Source organism: Salvelinus sp. IW2-2015, unplaced genomic scaffold (genome assembly GCF_002910315.2).
Source record: "Salvelinus sp. IW2-2015 unplaced genomic scaffold, ASM291031v2 Un_scaffold5095, whole genome shotgun sequence".
NCBI classification, from domain to species: domain Eukaryota; kingdom Metazoa; phylum Chordata; class Actinopteri; order Salmoniformes; family Salmonidae; genus Salvelinus; species Salvelinus sp. IW2-2015.
The window spans coordinates 12,029-28,321 of NW_019946361.1; the positions used below are offsets into that span (position 1 = coordinate 12,029).

The 16,293-nt window shown below is 41.9% G+C and overlaps 1 protein-coding gene across 1 annotated transcript; it reads right to left on the minus strand.

Moving 5' to 3' along the window:
- Positions 1-1,433: 1,433 nt before the first annotated feature.
- LOC112077961 (protocadherin-11 X-linked) lies at positions 1,434-15,006 on the minus strand. The gene is made up of 3 exons (XM_024144344.2): positions 14,907-15,006; positions 10,102-10,524; positions 1,434-3,181 (listed from the first exon to the last, which is right to left on the minus strand). The coding sequence occupies exons 1-3, from the start codon at positions 15,004-15,006 to the stop codon at positions 3,162-3,164; spliced, it is 543 nt and encodes a 180-aa protein (XP_024000112.2). The 3' UTR covers positions 1,434-3,161.
- Between the last annotated feature and the right edge of the window lie 1,287 nt (positions 15,007-16,293).

Here is a 16,293-nt window from a genome sequence, read left to right on the forward strand (position 1 = left end):
TTAAACCAGAGAAACCAGTGTCTTATCTAGATCTGGTAGACTATGTATTAAACCAGGAAACCAGGTCTATCTAGATCTGGTAGACTAGTGTATTAACCAGGAAACCAGTTGCTGATCTAGATCTGGTAGACTAGGTGTTAAACCAGAAACACAGTGTCTGATCTAGATCTGGTAGACTAAGTGTATTAAACCAGGAAACCAGTGTCTGATCTAGATCTGGTAGACTAGGTGTAACCAGAAACCGGTCTGATCTAGATCTGTACAAGTAAACCAGGAAACCAGTGTCTGATCTAGATCTGGTAGACTAGGATTGTTAAACCAGGAAACCAGTGTCTGATACTAGATCTGGTAGACTAAATGTATTAAACCAGGAAACCAGTTCTGATCTAGATCTGCAGACTAGAGTGGTTAAACCAGGAAACCAGTGTCTGGTCTAGATCTGTAGACTGGGTATTAAACCAGGAAACCAGTGTCTGATCTAGATCTGTGTAGACTAGGTGATAAACCAGGAAACCAGTGTCTGATCTAGATCTATAGACTAGGTGGAAAACCAGGAAACCAGTGTCTGATCTAGATCTTGAGACTAGAGTTAAAACCAGGAAACCAGTGTCTGATCTAGATCTGGTAGACTAGGTGTGATTAAACCAGGAAACCAGTGTCTGATCTAATCTGTAGACTAGGAGTGTTAAACCAGAAACAGGCTGATCTAATTCTGGATAACTAGTATAAACCAGGAAACCAGTGTCATCTAGATTGCAGACTAGGTATTAAACCAGAAACCAGTGTCTGATCTTAATCTGAGACTAGGTGTTTAAACCAGGAAACCATGTCTGATCTAGATCTGTAACTAGTGGTAAAACCAATTGTGGCATTTAATTTGTGTGAAAGACAATCCAGCTGACATTCAGCCTCAAAGGACAAACGTTGCCCACTCTGCTCTCCATAAAGCTGCTTCTTATGACGATCTGTTTCCCTTGAACTATTCATAACACATATATAATCGTTTCCTTATACTAGCATACACCATATAGAGATGTTCCCTTATGAACCGTTCATAACACCCATATAAGAATCTGCCCCTTATGAAGTATTCAAACACATATAGAAGATTTTCCTATGAATATCAAACATATAGAAGACTGTTTCCCCTTATGAACATATTCATAACACCAATATAAGAATATCTGTTTCCCTTATGAACGTATTCATAAACCATATATAATATCTGTTTCCTTATGAACGTATTCATAACACCAAGTATAGAACAAGCTAGGTGTTAGAAGGCATGTCTAACGCACTTACGACTATCCCAAAGGTTCTAGAAATATAGAAATCAATCTTATATAAACTATTCAAAAGTCGAGCGTCACCAAAAATGAGGAAATACAAACATCAGCCTAAACCTTGGTTGGAGTGAAGGGGCGGAGTCTGTGCATAGTGAAGCCACGCCCTCTATGTTTAATGAATACAAGTTGACAGTTCTTGTTTTTAGCACTTGGTATCAGTTAGTATTGACAGTACTGCATGGTGGATAAGAAACTAACCAATGGTTACACAGTTTCAGAAAAGTATATCTTATATATAGATATGTATATATATATATGTATATATATAKAGAGAGAGAGATGTATATTCATTTATAGGCTAAGCTTTAATATTGCACAGTAAACACTTTGCACACATGATATAAACCACAACATTTCTCTGGTTTGTTAAGTTCCTCTCAGACCAATGTTATGGAGGGAGGTCGCCCAAAGAAGCATGAACTCAACTAGCCGCGTTGTAGGCAATTGTGTGGTAGTTGTTCTTTACTGTAAAGTCAGAATAGTGGAGTTTCAGAACACTTGGACTGCACAGAGAAAACAACAGGAAGAAAACAAGAGAAGATATAAAAACAGTCAAGTAGAGATATTGATTTTGTATAATAGTTCACATCATTTCTGGGGTTCTCTCTCTCTCTCTCTCTCTCTCGCTCTCGCTCTCTCGTGCTCTCTCGCTCTCTCTCTCTCTCGCTCTCTCGCTCTCTCTCTCGTGCTCTCTCGCGCTCTCTCTCGCTCTCTCGCTCTTTCGCTCTCTCACTCTCTCAGGCTCTCGCGTTCCATCTCTTTCCCTCCATCTCTCTCTCCCCCTCCTCTCATCCTTCATTCCTGTACAGTTGGTGTAGTGGTGACAGTAGAAACAGCTAAAGGGCTCATAGTGATGGTTGGTTGAAGTTTGTACAGAAACGTTTCTTTTTGTGTAAACAGGCACACACAGATGGACTAGACGGGGGGGCGGGTGTACCCCATGGCCACGGACCCCCCTAGTCACCGACAACAAAACGTCTGTTTGTGTTGTTCATCAGTCTTTCTTTGATTCCTCTTTGTCTATTGTTCGTAATCCTTTGTTTATAAGTTCAGTTGATACATCCTCTCTGCATCCCTTTCTTAAACACAGTAGTTTTCTTCCATCGTTCGTCCTTTGGCTTTGGGCCCGGGGTCTCAGGCCTGCTGAGATGCAATTAAGGCCTACTATGGTCCTAGAAGTTCCTTCTACACGTTTGTTCTACAGTTCCAGTTCTAGAGTTCATCTGTTCTACAGTTCCAGTTCTAGAGCTCTTCTGTTCTACAGTTCCAGTTCTAGAGACTTCTGGTCCTACAGTTCAGTTCTAGAGTTCTTCAGTTCTACAGTTCCAGTTCTAGAGTCTTCTGTTCTACATTCCAGTTCTAGAGTTTTCTGTTCTACAGTTCCAGTCTAGAGCTCTTCTGTTCTACAGTTCCAGTTCTAGAGTTCTTCTGTCCTACAGTTCCAGTTCTAGAGTTTCTTCTGCTTAGTTCCAGTTCTAGAGTTCTTCTGTTCTACAGTTCCAGTTCTAGAGTTCTTCAGTTCTACAGTTCCAGTTCTAGAGCTCTTRTGTTCTACATTTGCAGTTCTAGATTTCTTTCTCCAGCACTTTGTCCTGCTGTCTCCCTTGGCGATGGAGATGAAAGGTTCCGTTCTAGCTGGCCAGTCCCAGATAATGAAGTTTCAAAACAAGCCCATGGTCTTGTTGTCATAGATTTGTTTGTGTTTGGTTGTTCTCTCTCTCTTTCTCTCTCTCTTTCGCTAACGTTGCCGCCATTGTTGGACAGTTCTCTATTGTGCAAATTCACGCTGTCTCTGGTAGGTCCACTCGGAACGAGCTAGCAAATCCTTTTGTGGGCTGCAAGGCAAGAGAAAACACACTTGTTAGACAAATGGTGTCTATCCCTCTCTCTTACTCTTTTACTCTGTACATTTGTAAATAATCATCATGGCCATTAGCACCAGGGTTGTGTCCCAAATGACAACCTATACCCTAAGTAGTGCACACCTTTTGACCGGGGCCTTATGTGGCCACTATAGGGACTAGGGTGCCATTTGGGATGCATACCTGGTGTTTTTACCTGTCCTTATGTGGTCTGTCCAGAAAAACCTCCTGGCCCTAATTATAAACTACAACCATACTATAATAACTGGTTATAAATACAACCAGACTGTAATAACTGGTTATAAATACAACCAGACTGTAATAACTGGTTATAAACTACAACCAGACTATAATAACTGGTTATAAATACAACCAGACTATAATAACTGGTTATGAACTACAACCAGACTATAATAACTGGTTATGAACTACAACCAGACTATAATAACTGGTTATGAACTACAACCAGACTATAATTACTAGTTAWAAACTACAACCAGGCTGTAATAACTGGTTATAAACTACAACCAGACTATAATAACTGGTTATAAACTACAACAAAGACTATAATATACTGGTTATAAACTACAACCAGACTATATACTGGTTATAAACTTTTAAACAACCGGGCAATAATACGTTATACTACCACCAGACTATAATAACTGGTTATAAACTACAACCAGAGTATAATAATGGTTATAAACTACAACCAGACTATAATAACTGGTTATAAATACAACCAGACTATAATAACTGGTTATAAATACAACCAGAATATAATAACTGGTTATAAACTACAACAGACTATAAAACTGGTTTAAAACTACAACCAGACTATATAACTGGTTATAAACTACAACCAGACTGTAATAACTGGTTATGAATACATCCAGGCTATAATAACTGGTTATAATCTACAACCAGACTATAATAACTGGGTATAAATAAACCAGACTATAATAACTGGTTTTAAAAATACAACCAGACTATAATAGCTGGTTATAAACTACAACCAGACTATATAATGGTTAAAACTACAACCAGAATGTAATAACTGGTTATAAACTACAACCAGGCTGTAATAACTGGTTAATACTAACTACAACCAGACTATAATAACTGGTTATAAACTACAACCAGACTATAATACTGGTTATAATCACAACCAGAGTATAATAACTGGTTATAAATACAACCAGACTATAATAACTGGTTATAATACAACCAGACTGTAATAACTGGTATAAACTACAACCAGCTTGTATAACTGGATAAATACAACCATACTATATAAGGGTTATAAACTACAGGTTATTCAGAATTTGGCTAAAGCAGATACACTATAGTTGAGGTTAAAGGGGCAATCTGGGATTCAAACAGCAAAACATTTTGGTAAACATTGAGGGATGGTTGAACTACAGTTGAGGGATGGTTGAACTACAGTTGAGGGATGGTTGAACAACAGCTTTGAAGGATGGTTGAACTACAGTTGAGGGATGGTTGAACTACAGTTGAGGGATGGTGGAACTACAGTTGAAGGATGGTTGAACTACAGTTGAAGGATGGTGGAACTACAGTTGACAGGATGGTTGAACTACAGTTGAAACGTGGTTGAACTACAGTTGAGGGATGGTTGAACTACAGTTGAGGGATGGTGAACTACAGTTGATGGATGGTTGAACTACAGTTGAGGGATGGTGGAACTACAGTTGAGGATGGTTGAACACAGTTGAGGGATGGTTGAACTAAGTGAAGGGAGGTTGAACTACAGTTGAGGGATGGTTGAACTACAGTTGAGGGATGGTGGAACTACAGTTGAGGGATGGTTGAACTACAGTTGAGGGATGGTTGAACTACAGTTGAGGATGGTTGAACTACAGTTGAGGGAGGGTTGAACTACAGTTGAGAGATGGTTGAACTACAGTTGAGGGGTGGTTGAACTACAGTTGAGGGATGGTTTGAACTCAGTGAGGGATGGTTGAACTACAGTTGAGGGATGGTTGAACTACAGTTGAGGATGGTTGAACTACAGTTGAGGGTTGGTTGAACTACAGTTGAGGGATGGTGAACTACAGTTGAGTGATGGTTGAACTACAGTTGAGGGATGGTTGAACTACAGTTGAGGGAGGGTTGAACTACAGTTTGAGAGATGGTGGAACTACAGTGAGGTGGTTGAACTACAGTTGAGGGATGGTTGAACTACAGTTGAGGAGGGATGGTTGAACTACACAGTTGAGGATGGTTTGAACTACAGTTGAGGGATGGTTGAATTACAGTTGAGGGATGGTGAAATTACAGTTGAGGAATGGTGGAACTACAGTTGAGTGTGGTTGAACTACAGTGGGAAGGATGGTTTGAACTACAGTTGAGGATGGTTGAAATACAGTTGAGGGATGGTTGAACTACAGTTGATGTGATACGTTGAGTGTGTTGAACTACAGTTTGAGTGTGGTTGAACTACAGTTGAGGGATGGTTGAAATACAGTTGAGGATGGTTGAACTACAGTTGAGGGCGATGGTTGAACTACAGTTGAGGGATGGTTAATCGTGATTGAAACTACAGTTGCAGGGATGTTGAACTACAGTTGAGGGATGGTTGAACTACAGTTGAGGGATGGTTGAACTACAGTGAGAGATGGTTGAACTACAGTTGGAGGATGGTTGAACTACAGTGAGGGATGGTTGAACTACAGTTGGACTAAAGTCATGGGGCATTTCTAAGAACAGTCTTCAATTAATGAATGGCTATAGTCCGATATATTCATTTACAGCGTCCAAAATGTGATCTTGGTACCCATCCCAGGTTTGCTCAGATACGAAGGCAGACAGAAGGACAGACAGAAGCTGTTGTTGTAATGATCTATGCTCCGTTAGCACAGCACCAAGTGGCACAACCACACACACACATATTTTATGTTCATCTATCCTTGTCGGGACCTGCATAACTATTTTCCCATTCAAAAATCCTATTCCCCAACCCCTAACAACCCTAACCTGTAACCCTAACCCTAAACCCTAAACCTAACCCTTAACCTGTAAACGCTAACCTTAAACCCTAACCCTAAACCTAGTCCTTAACCTTAAATTCAAATCAAATCAAATTCGAGATCAAATTTTATTCTCTAGAATAACTAGTATGCAGTAGAGATGTTAATGCGAGTGGATAGCGAAATGCTGCTGTGCTGTCTAGTTCACCGCATGTATGCGTCATTGCATGCGCATGAAAGACAAACCCTAACTAACCTGAACCCAACCCCAAACCTAACACCTTAACCTTAACCATAACCATTTACCCCGTAAGTACCTAACCCAAACCTAAATCTAACTCTACCCTAAACCTAACACTAACCCACGTACCTTACCTAAAACCATGAACCCATAACGCCCTAAACCTAAATCCTAGGTATGAATGTGAAAAGAGTAGGAGAAAAGCGGTTGAACTAGTGGAGTTGGTGAGGGCTAATTAAGAGAGCTGGAGGCGGCGCACCCGCATGGGGAGAATTCAAGCAAAAATATGATATATTTATTTTGCTAACAGACATATGGTATTAGTCTTTTTTTAATAGATTGTAATATTTTATATAATAGTATCTATTATATCCTTATCCTTTGTAGAACTTAATCCTGTTCCATCCCTTGGTGGGATTTCCCAAATGTACTTACTTCTATAGTACTTAGGTTATAACTTACTTACATTACGGGTACTTACTTATGTACTTACTTACTTATGTACTTATTACTTATGTCTTATTCTTATCGTCGTACTACATATGTACTTACTTACTTAAGTAACTTATTCTTGGTATCACTTCGTATGTACTTACAAGTAACTCCTATTGATACTATTACTTATGTCTCTATGTACTTACTTATCTATTACTGTCCACTTACTTCTAGAACTTATGTTACTTACCTTATTGCTTACTGTAACTTAGTCTTACTTATTGTACTTCTGACTTACTTATTTAGTTATACTCCTCCTATGTACCTTACTTATGTAATTACTTACATTAATGTACTTATGTACTTACTCCTTATGTACTTAATGTACTATTATGTATACTTATGTATATATGTACTTATTTGTACTTATGCTACTTATATGTACTTATGTACTTTACTTTACTTATTCTTACTTATACTTTTTACTTGATTACTTATGTAGGCTTACTTACTGTTACTATACTTATAGTCTTCTTATGGCGACTTCAGTCGTGTTACTGTGTGGAGCACTTACTAGACTTGAGTTCTTATGTACTTAACTTATGTACTTATTTGATTTCAAATGATTCAGTTTCTGCATCCTTGGCATATTATGATGTTATTATACTCGATATTTTGTTTTAAAATGAAACTATTTACTGCCTCATGCATTTATTAATATTGTCTTCTCCTGTTTTGTTTTGGACCCTGTGACCCCTATAGGCTCTCAAATGTTCCATTACCCCATCCCTCTTCCAGACCGGTTCCGATGTACAGTTAGAACACAGGGCAGAAGGTTGCAATAGGCCGTGCAAACCCAAGGTTTTACAAAGAGCAGCAAACAGAACCCTCTAAAGCTAAACCAAACCCCCTTAAGATTAACATAGTCTTCGTGCCTCATCGCGCGCGCAGGGCTGTGGGAAATGTCCCCCACAGGAGAATCTTCCGCTAGTTTTATCAATCATTGGTGGGACTCTTGTGGGGGATTTTAGGTCCCCGCAAGGATAGAAGAACCAACCCATAGTTCAACAAACATCGCACAGCACAGCGATAAGAGATACACCTAACACTATACGCATCATCACTCACACCACACACACCCGAAACAACAGCTCACACACTCACAAGTGCTGACACACACCACAGAGGTGAACAGCAAAAGGCAGGGGGTATGGATGTTCAGTTAGACATCGAAAAGCAGAACTTTGACATGATGATTAATTACCCTGCAGAGGGATGAAGTGAGACTCCAGTCCTTTGTTAAATATTCACACACTACACTCACACTCACACACAGCACACCAGTTTTACTTTGAGCGCCAGCAGCGGCACACACACAGACGCACACAACACATCGGACTACGACACCACACCACACACACACCGCACAGCAACACACACACATGCCTGGTGGGGAAGCCATGAATATATCAGAGACAAGGTGACACTCCGTATAGTTCAAGACACATCACACTCATATGTTTCCAATCATTTCGTGCCACACCACACTATTAAGATCCTGACAGACCACATACACACTCAACAAGCATATACCTAAAATGTAATGAATCACAAATTAACAGCAGCTATGTTGTCTTTGATTTTTTTAAGCAGAGAGCTGCTTCGTTATGTAACTAAGTGTTAAAACATGGTTAAAACAAAAAACGTCTTCACTCCCTGCAGTTTAATGATGTCCTGGCGTTGTTGCTCTTTATGTTCCCATAGAACGATAACTGTGGCAAATGGTACCCTACAATACTTTAATAGTGCATTTTATTTAACACGGGCCCACAGGGCTCATGGTCACAAGCAGTACATACATAGTGAATAGGGTGGGATGGTGGAAGGACAATTCAGTAGTTGTGAAGGAAGGTGTTTTTAAAAAAGAGCCGTTATTTATCGATGAGTCGTAGACTACGTCCCTGTTCCGTCTTTATAACGGACCCCACGGGGAAATAGGTGCGACCTCAGACGCATGTATAGTAATGCCCGAGCGCAGACGCCAGACCACATTTATAATATTACTACGGCTCAGTTACACGGTTTTGTTAGAAGAATAACCTTGTTTTGTAGTTTTCGGTGAACACGTAAAAACAGAAGAAAGTGTGGAGATCTTTGTTTGCTCAACAGTGGATACTGATAGACAAAAAGCTGAAGAACTCTAGTTCAGACATTCTGGACTAGATAGATATATATATGTATGTATGAGTATATATATATGATGTATATAGTATATAGTATGTGCTATATAGTATAGTACTAATAGTAATAGTGTATACTAGTATGTATATTAGTATGTATCTAGTATTGTTATGATAGTATGTGATATATATAGTATAAGGTATGTATAGTAGTATGTATAATAGTAAATAGTATATGTAGTATTATACGTATTGATATATATGTATGCTATATAGTAATGTATATAGGTTGTAATATAGTATAGTATACTAGTATGTTATAACTAGTATATGATATAGTATGTATATAGTATGTATATAGTATGTATATAGTATAGTATATAGTATGTATATAGTATAGTATATATATAGGGGACAGAAAAGAAAAAGGTGGCCACAAACACATTTTTGAATCAGAAGTTGATTTCTTTTTATTTGTTATTATTTCAAACAATAAATATGGYGRAGGATTTAGGAGGTTAGAGAAATATATAGGGGGGTTTAGCAGAAGGGTTRCATTTAGAAAAAARCTAACAACTAAATGTTTACTTCAATTGCATTTCTAAACAGAAAATACACAAATACCAAAGCAATAGACTCACTTTCAAAAAGTATATTTTATAAAAATGTGATCAGATCAGAAGTTATTTGCAAAAGTATATTTAAAAAATATTAGCAAATCAGAATTTCTTTAAAAAGTATATTTTAAAAATATTATCAGATCGGATTTWWTTTTATTTTWTATATTTACAGATCAGAGTTTTTTTTTCAAAAGTATATTTAAAAAATATTATCAGAYAAGAAATTCTTTCAAAAAGTATCTTTTAAAAATGTTATCAGATCAGAATTTCTTTCAAAAAGTATCTTTTAAAAATATTATCAGATCAGAATTTMTTTCAARAAGTTGCTAATATGGATAGTGGACCAGGCCAAAGTGGTAGGGCTCTAGTGACGTAGTCTGGTACTCATACTCACAGAAGGTGGGTTTGTACGGTAGTGGTAGTGTACCCCTTAAGGACTCATAGTCTTTCCTCTCTAGCGTGGTGTCTGTAGTAGTAGTGGCGGTAGCTGTAGCTGGGCTGTTGTGTTGGAGATGTAGCTGATGTGACTGGTGGAGGTGGTGGTGGAGGTGGTGCATTGACCGTGGCAGTGTGGTGCATCCGCCGCCATCTTTTCCGAACGTAGAGAATGACCTATCAGAGGTCGTGAGGTCAGAAGTCAGCGTAAGGTCGTTGTCGTGGTGACCGGACGCGGCGGTGGCGGGTACCTCAGTGTTCGGCACGGAGTCCATGCCTGGCACGTGCAGGTTGCTACGGTAGTCGCCACCGGTGCCCTGGCGACCGTCACCAGCGACGAAGGCTGGCATCCAGCAGCGGTCGGAGTGACCCAGGGCCTTACACTCCTCTGTACAGTTAGAGAAGAGATCTGTACCTACAGAGAGGGGAGGAGAAGAGGTGGGTGGATGGGGGGAGGGAGGGAGGAGGGTGAGAGGAGAGTGGGATGAAGGGTGGGAGGAAGGGAGAGGAGAGGTGGGTGGGTGGGAGGGAGGGGTGCGAAGGAGAGGTAGGTGGAGTGAGGGAGGAAGGGAGGGAGGGGGAGGAAGGGAGTTGAGAGGAAAAGAGTGGTGAAAGGATGGAAGCAAGGAAGGAAGGGTGGGGGGTGAGGAGGGAGATAAATGGAGGGAGGGGTGGAGGGTGAGGAGGGAGATACATGGAGGGAGGGGTGGGGGGTGAGGAGGGAGATAAATGGACGGAGGGGTGGGGGGTGAGGAGGGAAGATAAATGGAGGGAGGGGTGGGGGGTGAGGAGGGAGATAAATGGAGGAAGGGGTGGGGTGAGGAGGGAGATAAATGGAGGGAGGGGTGGAGAGATAAGTGGAGGGAGAGGTGGGGGGTGAGGAGGGAGATAAATGGAGGGAGGGGTGGGGGGTGAGTAGGGAGATGAATGGAGGGAGGGGTGGAGAGATAAATGGAGGGAGGGGTGGGGGTGAGGAGGGAGATGAATGGAGGGAGGGGTGGGGGGTGAGGAGGGAGATAAATGGAGGGAGGGTGGGGGTGAGGAGGGAGAAAATGGACGGAGGGGTGTGGGGGTGAGTAGGAGAATGAATGGAGGGAGGGGTGGAGAGATAAATGGAGGGAGGGGTGGAGAGATAAATGGAGGGAGGGGTGGGGGGTGAGGAGGGGATGACTGGAGGAGGGGTGGAGAGATAAATGGAGGGAGGGGTGGGGGGTGAGGAGGGAGATAAATGGAGGGAGGGGTGGAGAGAAAGAGAGGATACACAAGTTTATGAAAGTGGTTTGTGATGTTCAAAACAACAGAATGCTATTAATCAAACAGACAGTGGTAAACAGGGATGGAGTCTGGGGTTTGTTTGAGCAGATTTCTCATTCATCTGAAGCAATATGCAATCATACCAGCATTATGTWACARAACCATTACGCCCTCCATCTATCAATCAGCTTCCTCCCACATTAACACAGTGATGTTCAAGACMCAGTCTCACCCAAAACAGACATAAACCTACATCCCAAATATAACCCTATTCGCCATTATAGTGCACTACTTTTGACCCCAAAAGTATGTAGGGAATAGGGTGCCATTTGGAACACAGTGTGAGACAAAGTTACACTACACTAAGACAAAAAACAACAATTATATTCTGAAATACACTACAAAAAGCCACATAGTGTGATGATGATTATTGAACGATTTTTGCTTCCTTTCGAATCCGACACAGACGGGCAATTCATTGACACTGAGCGTTTGCCAAAATACTAGCTGAGACAAAACAAAAAGGAGAAAATTGCGATCCAATAACTCACGCTGAGTGTAAAAGAGGTACAGTTGAGTTAATTAGTCACTCTTAGAGAGAAGAAAGGGAATATAAAAAGGGAATATAAAAGAAGTGGAAGTGGAAGAGAGGGATGGAGGGAGAGGGAGARAGGAACAGAGAGAGGGGGGGAGGGATAGAAAGAGAGAGAGACAGAGAGAGAGTGGGAAAAAGAGAGAGAGGGAGATGGTGGGAGAGAAAAAGTTGGCCTGAGGAAGAGAGCGTGAGGAAAGAGAGGGAGGAAGAGAGGAACAGAGTACGAGGAGAGAGAGAGAGAGAGAGATGGAGGAAGAGAGTAACAAAATGAAACCTCCAGTTTAATCGTGGTGCAGATTGGATTTTGATTTTTTCAGTTTTCCCAACGCCAGGACAATGCCGACACATGGGAATGGAGTGATCAAAGGAGGAGTGGAGCGAAGGTTGGAGTGAGGAGAGGAGAGGGGGAGGGAATGTAGGAGAAGAAGGGGTCAATCTCTCCAGTCAGTAATTCCTCCATACCGTGGCTGAGAGGGCTGAAGATCAAAGGACCTGCTTAGACAAATCTGTCCCGCTGATTATACTGTGTGTGTGTGTGTGTGTGTGTGTGTGTGTGTGTGTGTGTGTGTGTGTGTGGTGCGTGTGCGTGTGGGTGCGTGCATGCGTGTGTATGTGACAAATCTGGATCGTTGATAATACTGCTGCTCTGGCAGTGGCTGCTCTCTTTCTCTCTCTCTCTCTCTCTCTTTCTTTCTCTCTCTCTTTTCTTCTCTTTCTTCTCTTCTTCTCTCTCTTCCTCCCTCTCTCTCTCCTCCATCTCCTCTCTCTCTCTCTCTCCCTCCCCCTCTCTCTCTCTTTCTCCCTCTCTCTCGCTCTCTCTATCTCCTCTCTTCTCTTTCTCCTCTCTCTCTTTTTCTCTCCATCTCTCCCTCTCCTCTCTCCATTCGCTCCCTCTCATATTCTCCATCTCTCCCTCTCCTCGCTCTCTCTCCTCATCTCTCTTCTCTCCCTCTCTTTCTCTCATTCTCTCCCTCTCTCTCCCTCTCTCTCTCTGTTTCTCTCTCTGTCTCTCTCTCGCTCTCACTCAGCTATCTCTCTCTCAGATATCTCTTTTCTCAGCTATCTCTCTCTCAGCTATCTCTCTCTTAGCTATCTCTCTCTCTGTCTCTCACATCTGCACATAGTTGAGACAGAGAACAAACAAGCCGAGAGAGAGAGAGGGATGGATGGAGGAGAGAGAGAGAGAGAGAGAGAGAGAGAGAGAGAGAGGAGAAGAGAGAGAGAGAGAGAGAGAGAGCGGATGAGGATAGTGCAGAGAAGCCTTGTCAGATGATGTCAAATTAAACTGTTATTCTCTCTGGCTGCATGTTTCCTCCAGGTGTCTCTGTGTGGTGTGTTGTGTGGTGTGTGTGTGTGTGTGTGTGTGTGGGTGTGTGTGTGTGTGTGTGTCTCTGTGTGTGTGTGTGTGTGGTTGTGTGTGTGTGTGTGTGGTGTGTGTGTGTGTGTTGTGTGTGTGTGTGTGTGTGTGGTGTCTGTATGTGTGTGTGTGGTTGTGTGTGTGTGTCGTGTGTGTGTGTGTGTTGTGTGTGTGTGTGCTGTGTGTGGTTGTGTGTGTGTTGTGTGGTGTGTGTGTGGTGTTGTCGTGTGTGTGTGTGTGTTGTGTTGTGGTGTGATGGTGTGTCACCGATAGGCGTGTTTATCCTCTGCACCTTTTCTCCCCAGCGCAGGAAAATAACAAGACAAAACATGACTGTGCAATGGACAACCCTGCCAGCAGCTATATATTCAGAATGACCTCATCAAGACACGGCACGCACCCACAATCACTACACACTACACACACACACACACCACACGCACCACACACGCACACACCGAACACACACACACACACAGCCCACATCACACACACACACACACACACACAACACGACACACACCACACCCACACACAAATGTATTGCACAAAACCAAACCACAAAACCAATTGCATTTAAATAATACTTACAAAAGTGGGAGAACAAGTATTTGATACACTGGCGATTTGCAGGTTTCCTAACTTTAACAAAGCATGTAGAGCGTCTGTAATTTTTTATCATAGGTACACTTCAAACTAATGAGAGCACAGAATCTAAAAAAAATCCAGCAAAATCACATTGTATGATTTTAAGTAATTAATTTGCATTTTATTGCATGACATAAGTAATTTGATACAGTCAGAAAAGCAGAACTTAATATTTTGGTACAGAAACCTTTTGTTGCAATTACAGAGATCATTACGTTTCCTTGTTCTTGACTAGGTTTGCTACACACTGCAGCAGGGATTTGGCCGCACTCCTCCCTAACAGATTTCTCCAGATCCTTCAGGTTCGGGGCTGTCGTGGGGCAATACGGAGTTTCAGCTCCTCCAAAGATTTTCTATTGGGTTCAGGTTCTGGGACTGGCTAGGCCACTCCAGGAACCTTGAAGAATGCCTTCTTACGGAGCCACTCCTTAAGTTGCCATGATTGTGTACTTCGTGTCGGTTGTCATGCGGGAAGACCCAGCACGACCCATCTTCAATTGCTCTTACTGGAGGAAGGAGGTTGTTGGCCAAGATATCGCAATACATGGCCATCCATCCTCCCTCAATACGGTGCAGTCGTTCTGTCCCCTTTGCAAACAAGCATCCCAAAGAAAGATGTTCCACCTCCATGCTTCACGGTTGGGATGGTGTTCTTGGGGTTGTACTCATGACTTCTTCTTCCTCCAAACACGGCGAGTGGAAGTTTAGACCAAAAAGCTTATTTTGTCTCATGCAGACACATGACCCCTTCTCCATTCCTCCTCTGGATCATCCCAGAATGGTCCATGGCAAACTTCAGACAGGGCCTGGACATTGCACTGGCTTAAGCAGGGGGACCTTGCCGTGCGCTGCAGGATTTTTAGATCCGACGGCGTAGTGTGTTTCTAAGGTTTTCTTTGAGACTGTGGTCCAGCTCTCTTCAGGTCATTGACCAGGTCCTTGCCGTGTAGTTCTGTGGCTGATCCCCTCACCTCCCTCATATCAATTGATGCCCACGAGGTGAAATTCTTGCATGGACCCAGACCGAGGTGATTGGCCGTCATCTTGAACTTCTTTCCCATTTTCTAATAATTGCGCCAGAACAGTTGTTTCCTTCTCACCAAAGCTGGTTCCATGTCCTGCAGCCCATGCCCAGCCTTGTGCAGGTCTACAATTTTACGCTGAATGTCTTACATCAGCTCTCTGGTCTTGGCATTGTGGAGAGGTGGAATCTGTTCTGAATTGAGGGTGGTGGTGGACCAGGTGTCTTTTATAGAGGTAACGAGTTCAAACAGGTGCCAGTTATACAGGTAATGAGTGAGAAACAGGAGGCTTCTTTAAAGAAAAACTAACAGGTCCTGTTGAGAGCCCGGAATTCTTACTGTTGTAGGTGAATCAAATACTTGATGTCAATGCTAAAATGCAAATTAATATTTAAAAAATCATACCAATGTTGAATTCTGGATTTTGTTTTAGATTCCGTCTCTCCAGTTGAAGTGTACCTATGATAAAAATTTACAGAACCTCTACATGCTTTGTAATGTAGGAAACCTGCAAAATCGGGCAGTGTATGCAATACTTGTTCTCCCACACTGTAATATATGCACAAACAAGATCCACCAAACCGTAAACAAATGCACACACACCAAATGCCCCCCCTCCCCAACACACAACGCACAAAGGCAGACACCCCCCCACACACACACAACCAAAACAAACAAGCCATCGTTTGCTAATAAGGCATCAGTGCTATTTGTTTCTCTTATCTGTGTTATTCCACCTTGTTCTAAATCAGTGCTATTCTGTTTCTTCTATCTGTGTTATTCCACGCTTGTTCTCTATCACGTGCTATTCTGTTTCTCTTATCTATGTGTTATTCCACCTTGTTTCTATCAGTGCTAATTCATGTTTCTCTTTAATCTTTTATTCCACTTGTCTCTATCAGTGCTATTCTGTTTCCTCTTATCTGTGTGTATTTCCAACTGTTCTTGGTAATCCCAAAACAGGAATGATATTACTAACTACTTTGACTTACATAGACTGGAGTAGAGAGAGTAAGAGGGATAGAGGTAGAGAGAGAGGATATGAGGAATATATTGTAGAGGTATAGAGAGGGATAGAGAGATAGAGGTAAGAGAGAGGGGGATAGAGGATTAAAGGTAGAGAGAGAGGGGATAGAGAGATAGAGGTAGAGAAGAGGGATAATGAGAGATAGAGGTAGAGAAGAGAGGATAGAGAGGGATAGAAGATAGAGATAGAGAGAGGGATAATAGGATAAGAGGTAGGAGAGGATGAGAGAGAGGTAAGAGAGAGGGGATAGAGAGAGAGACGGTAGAGAGAAGAGGGATAGA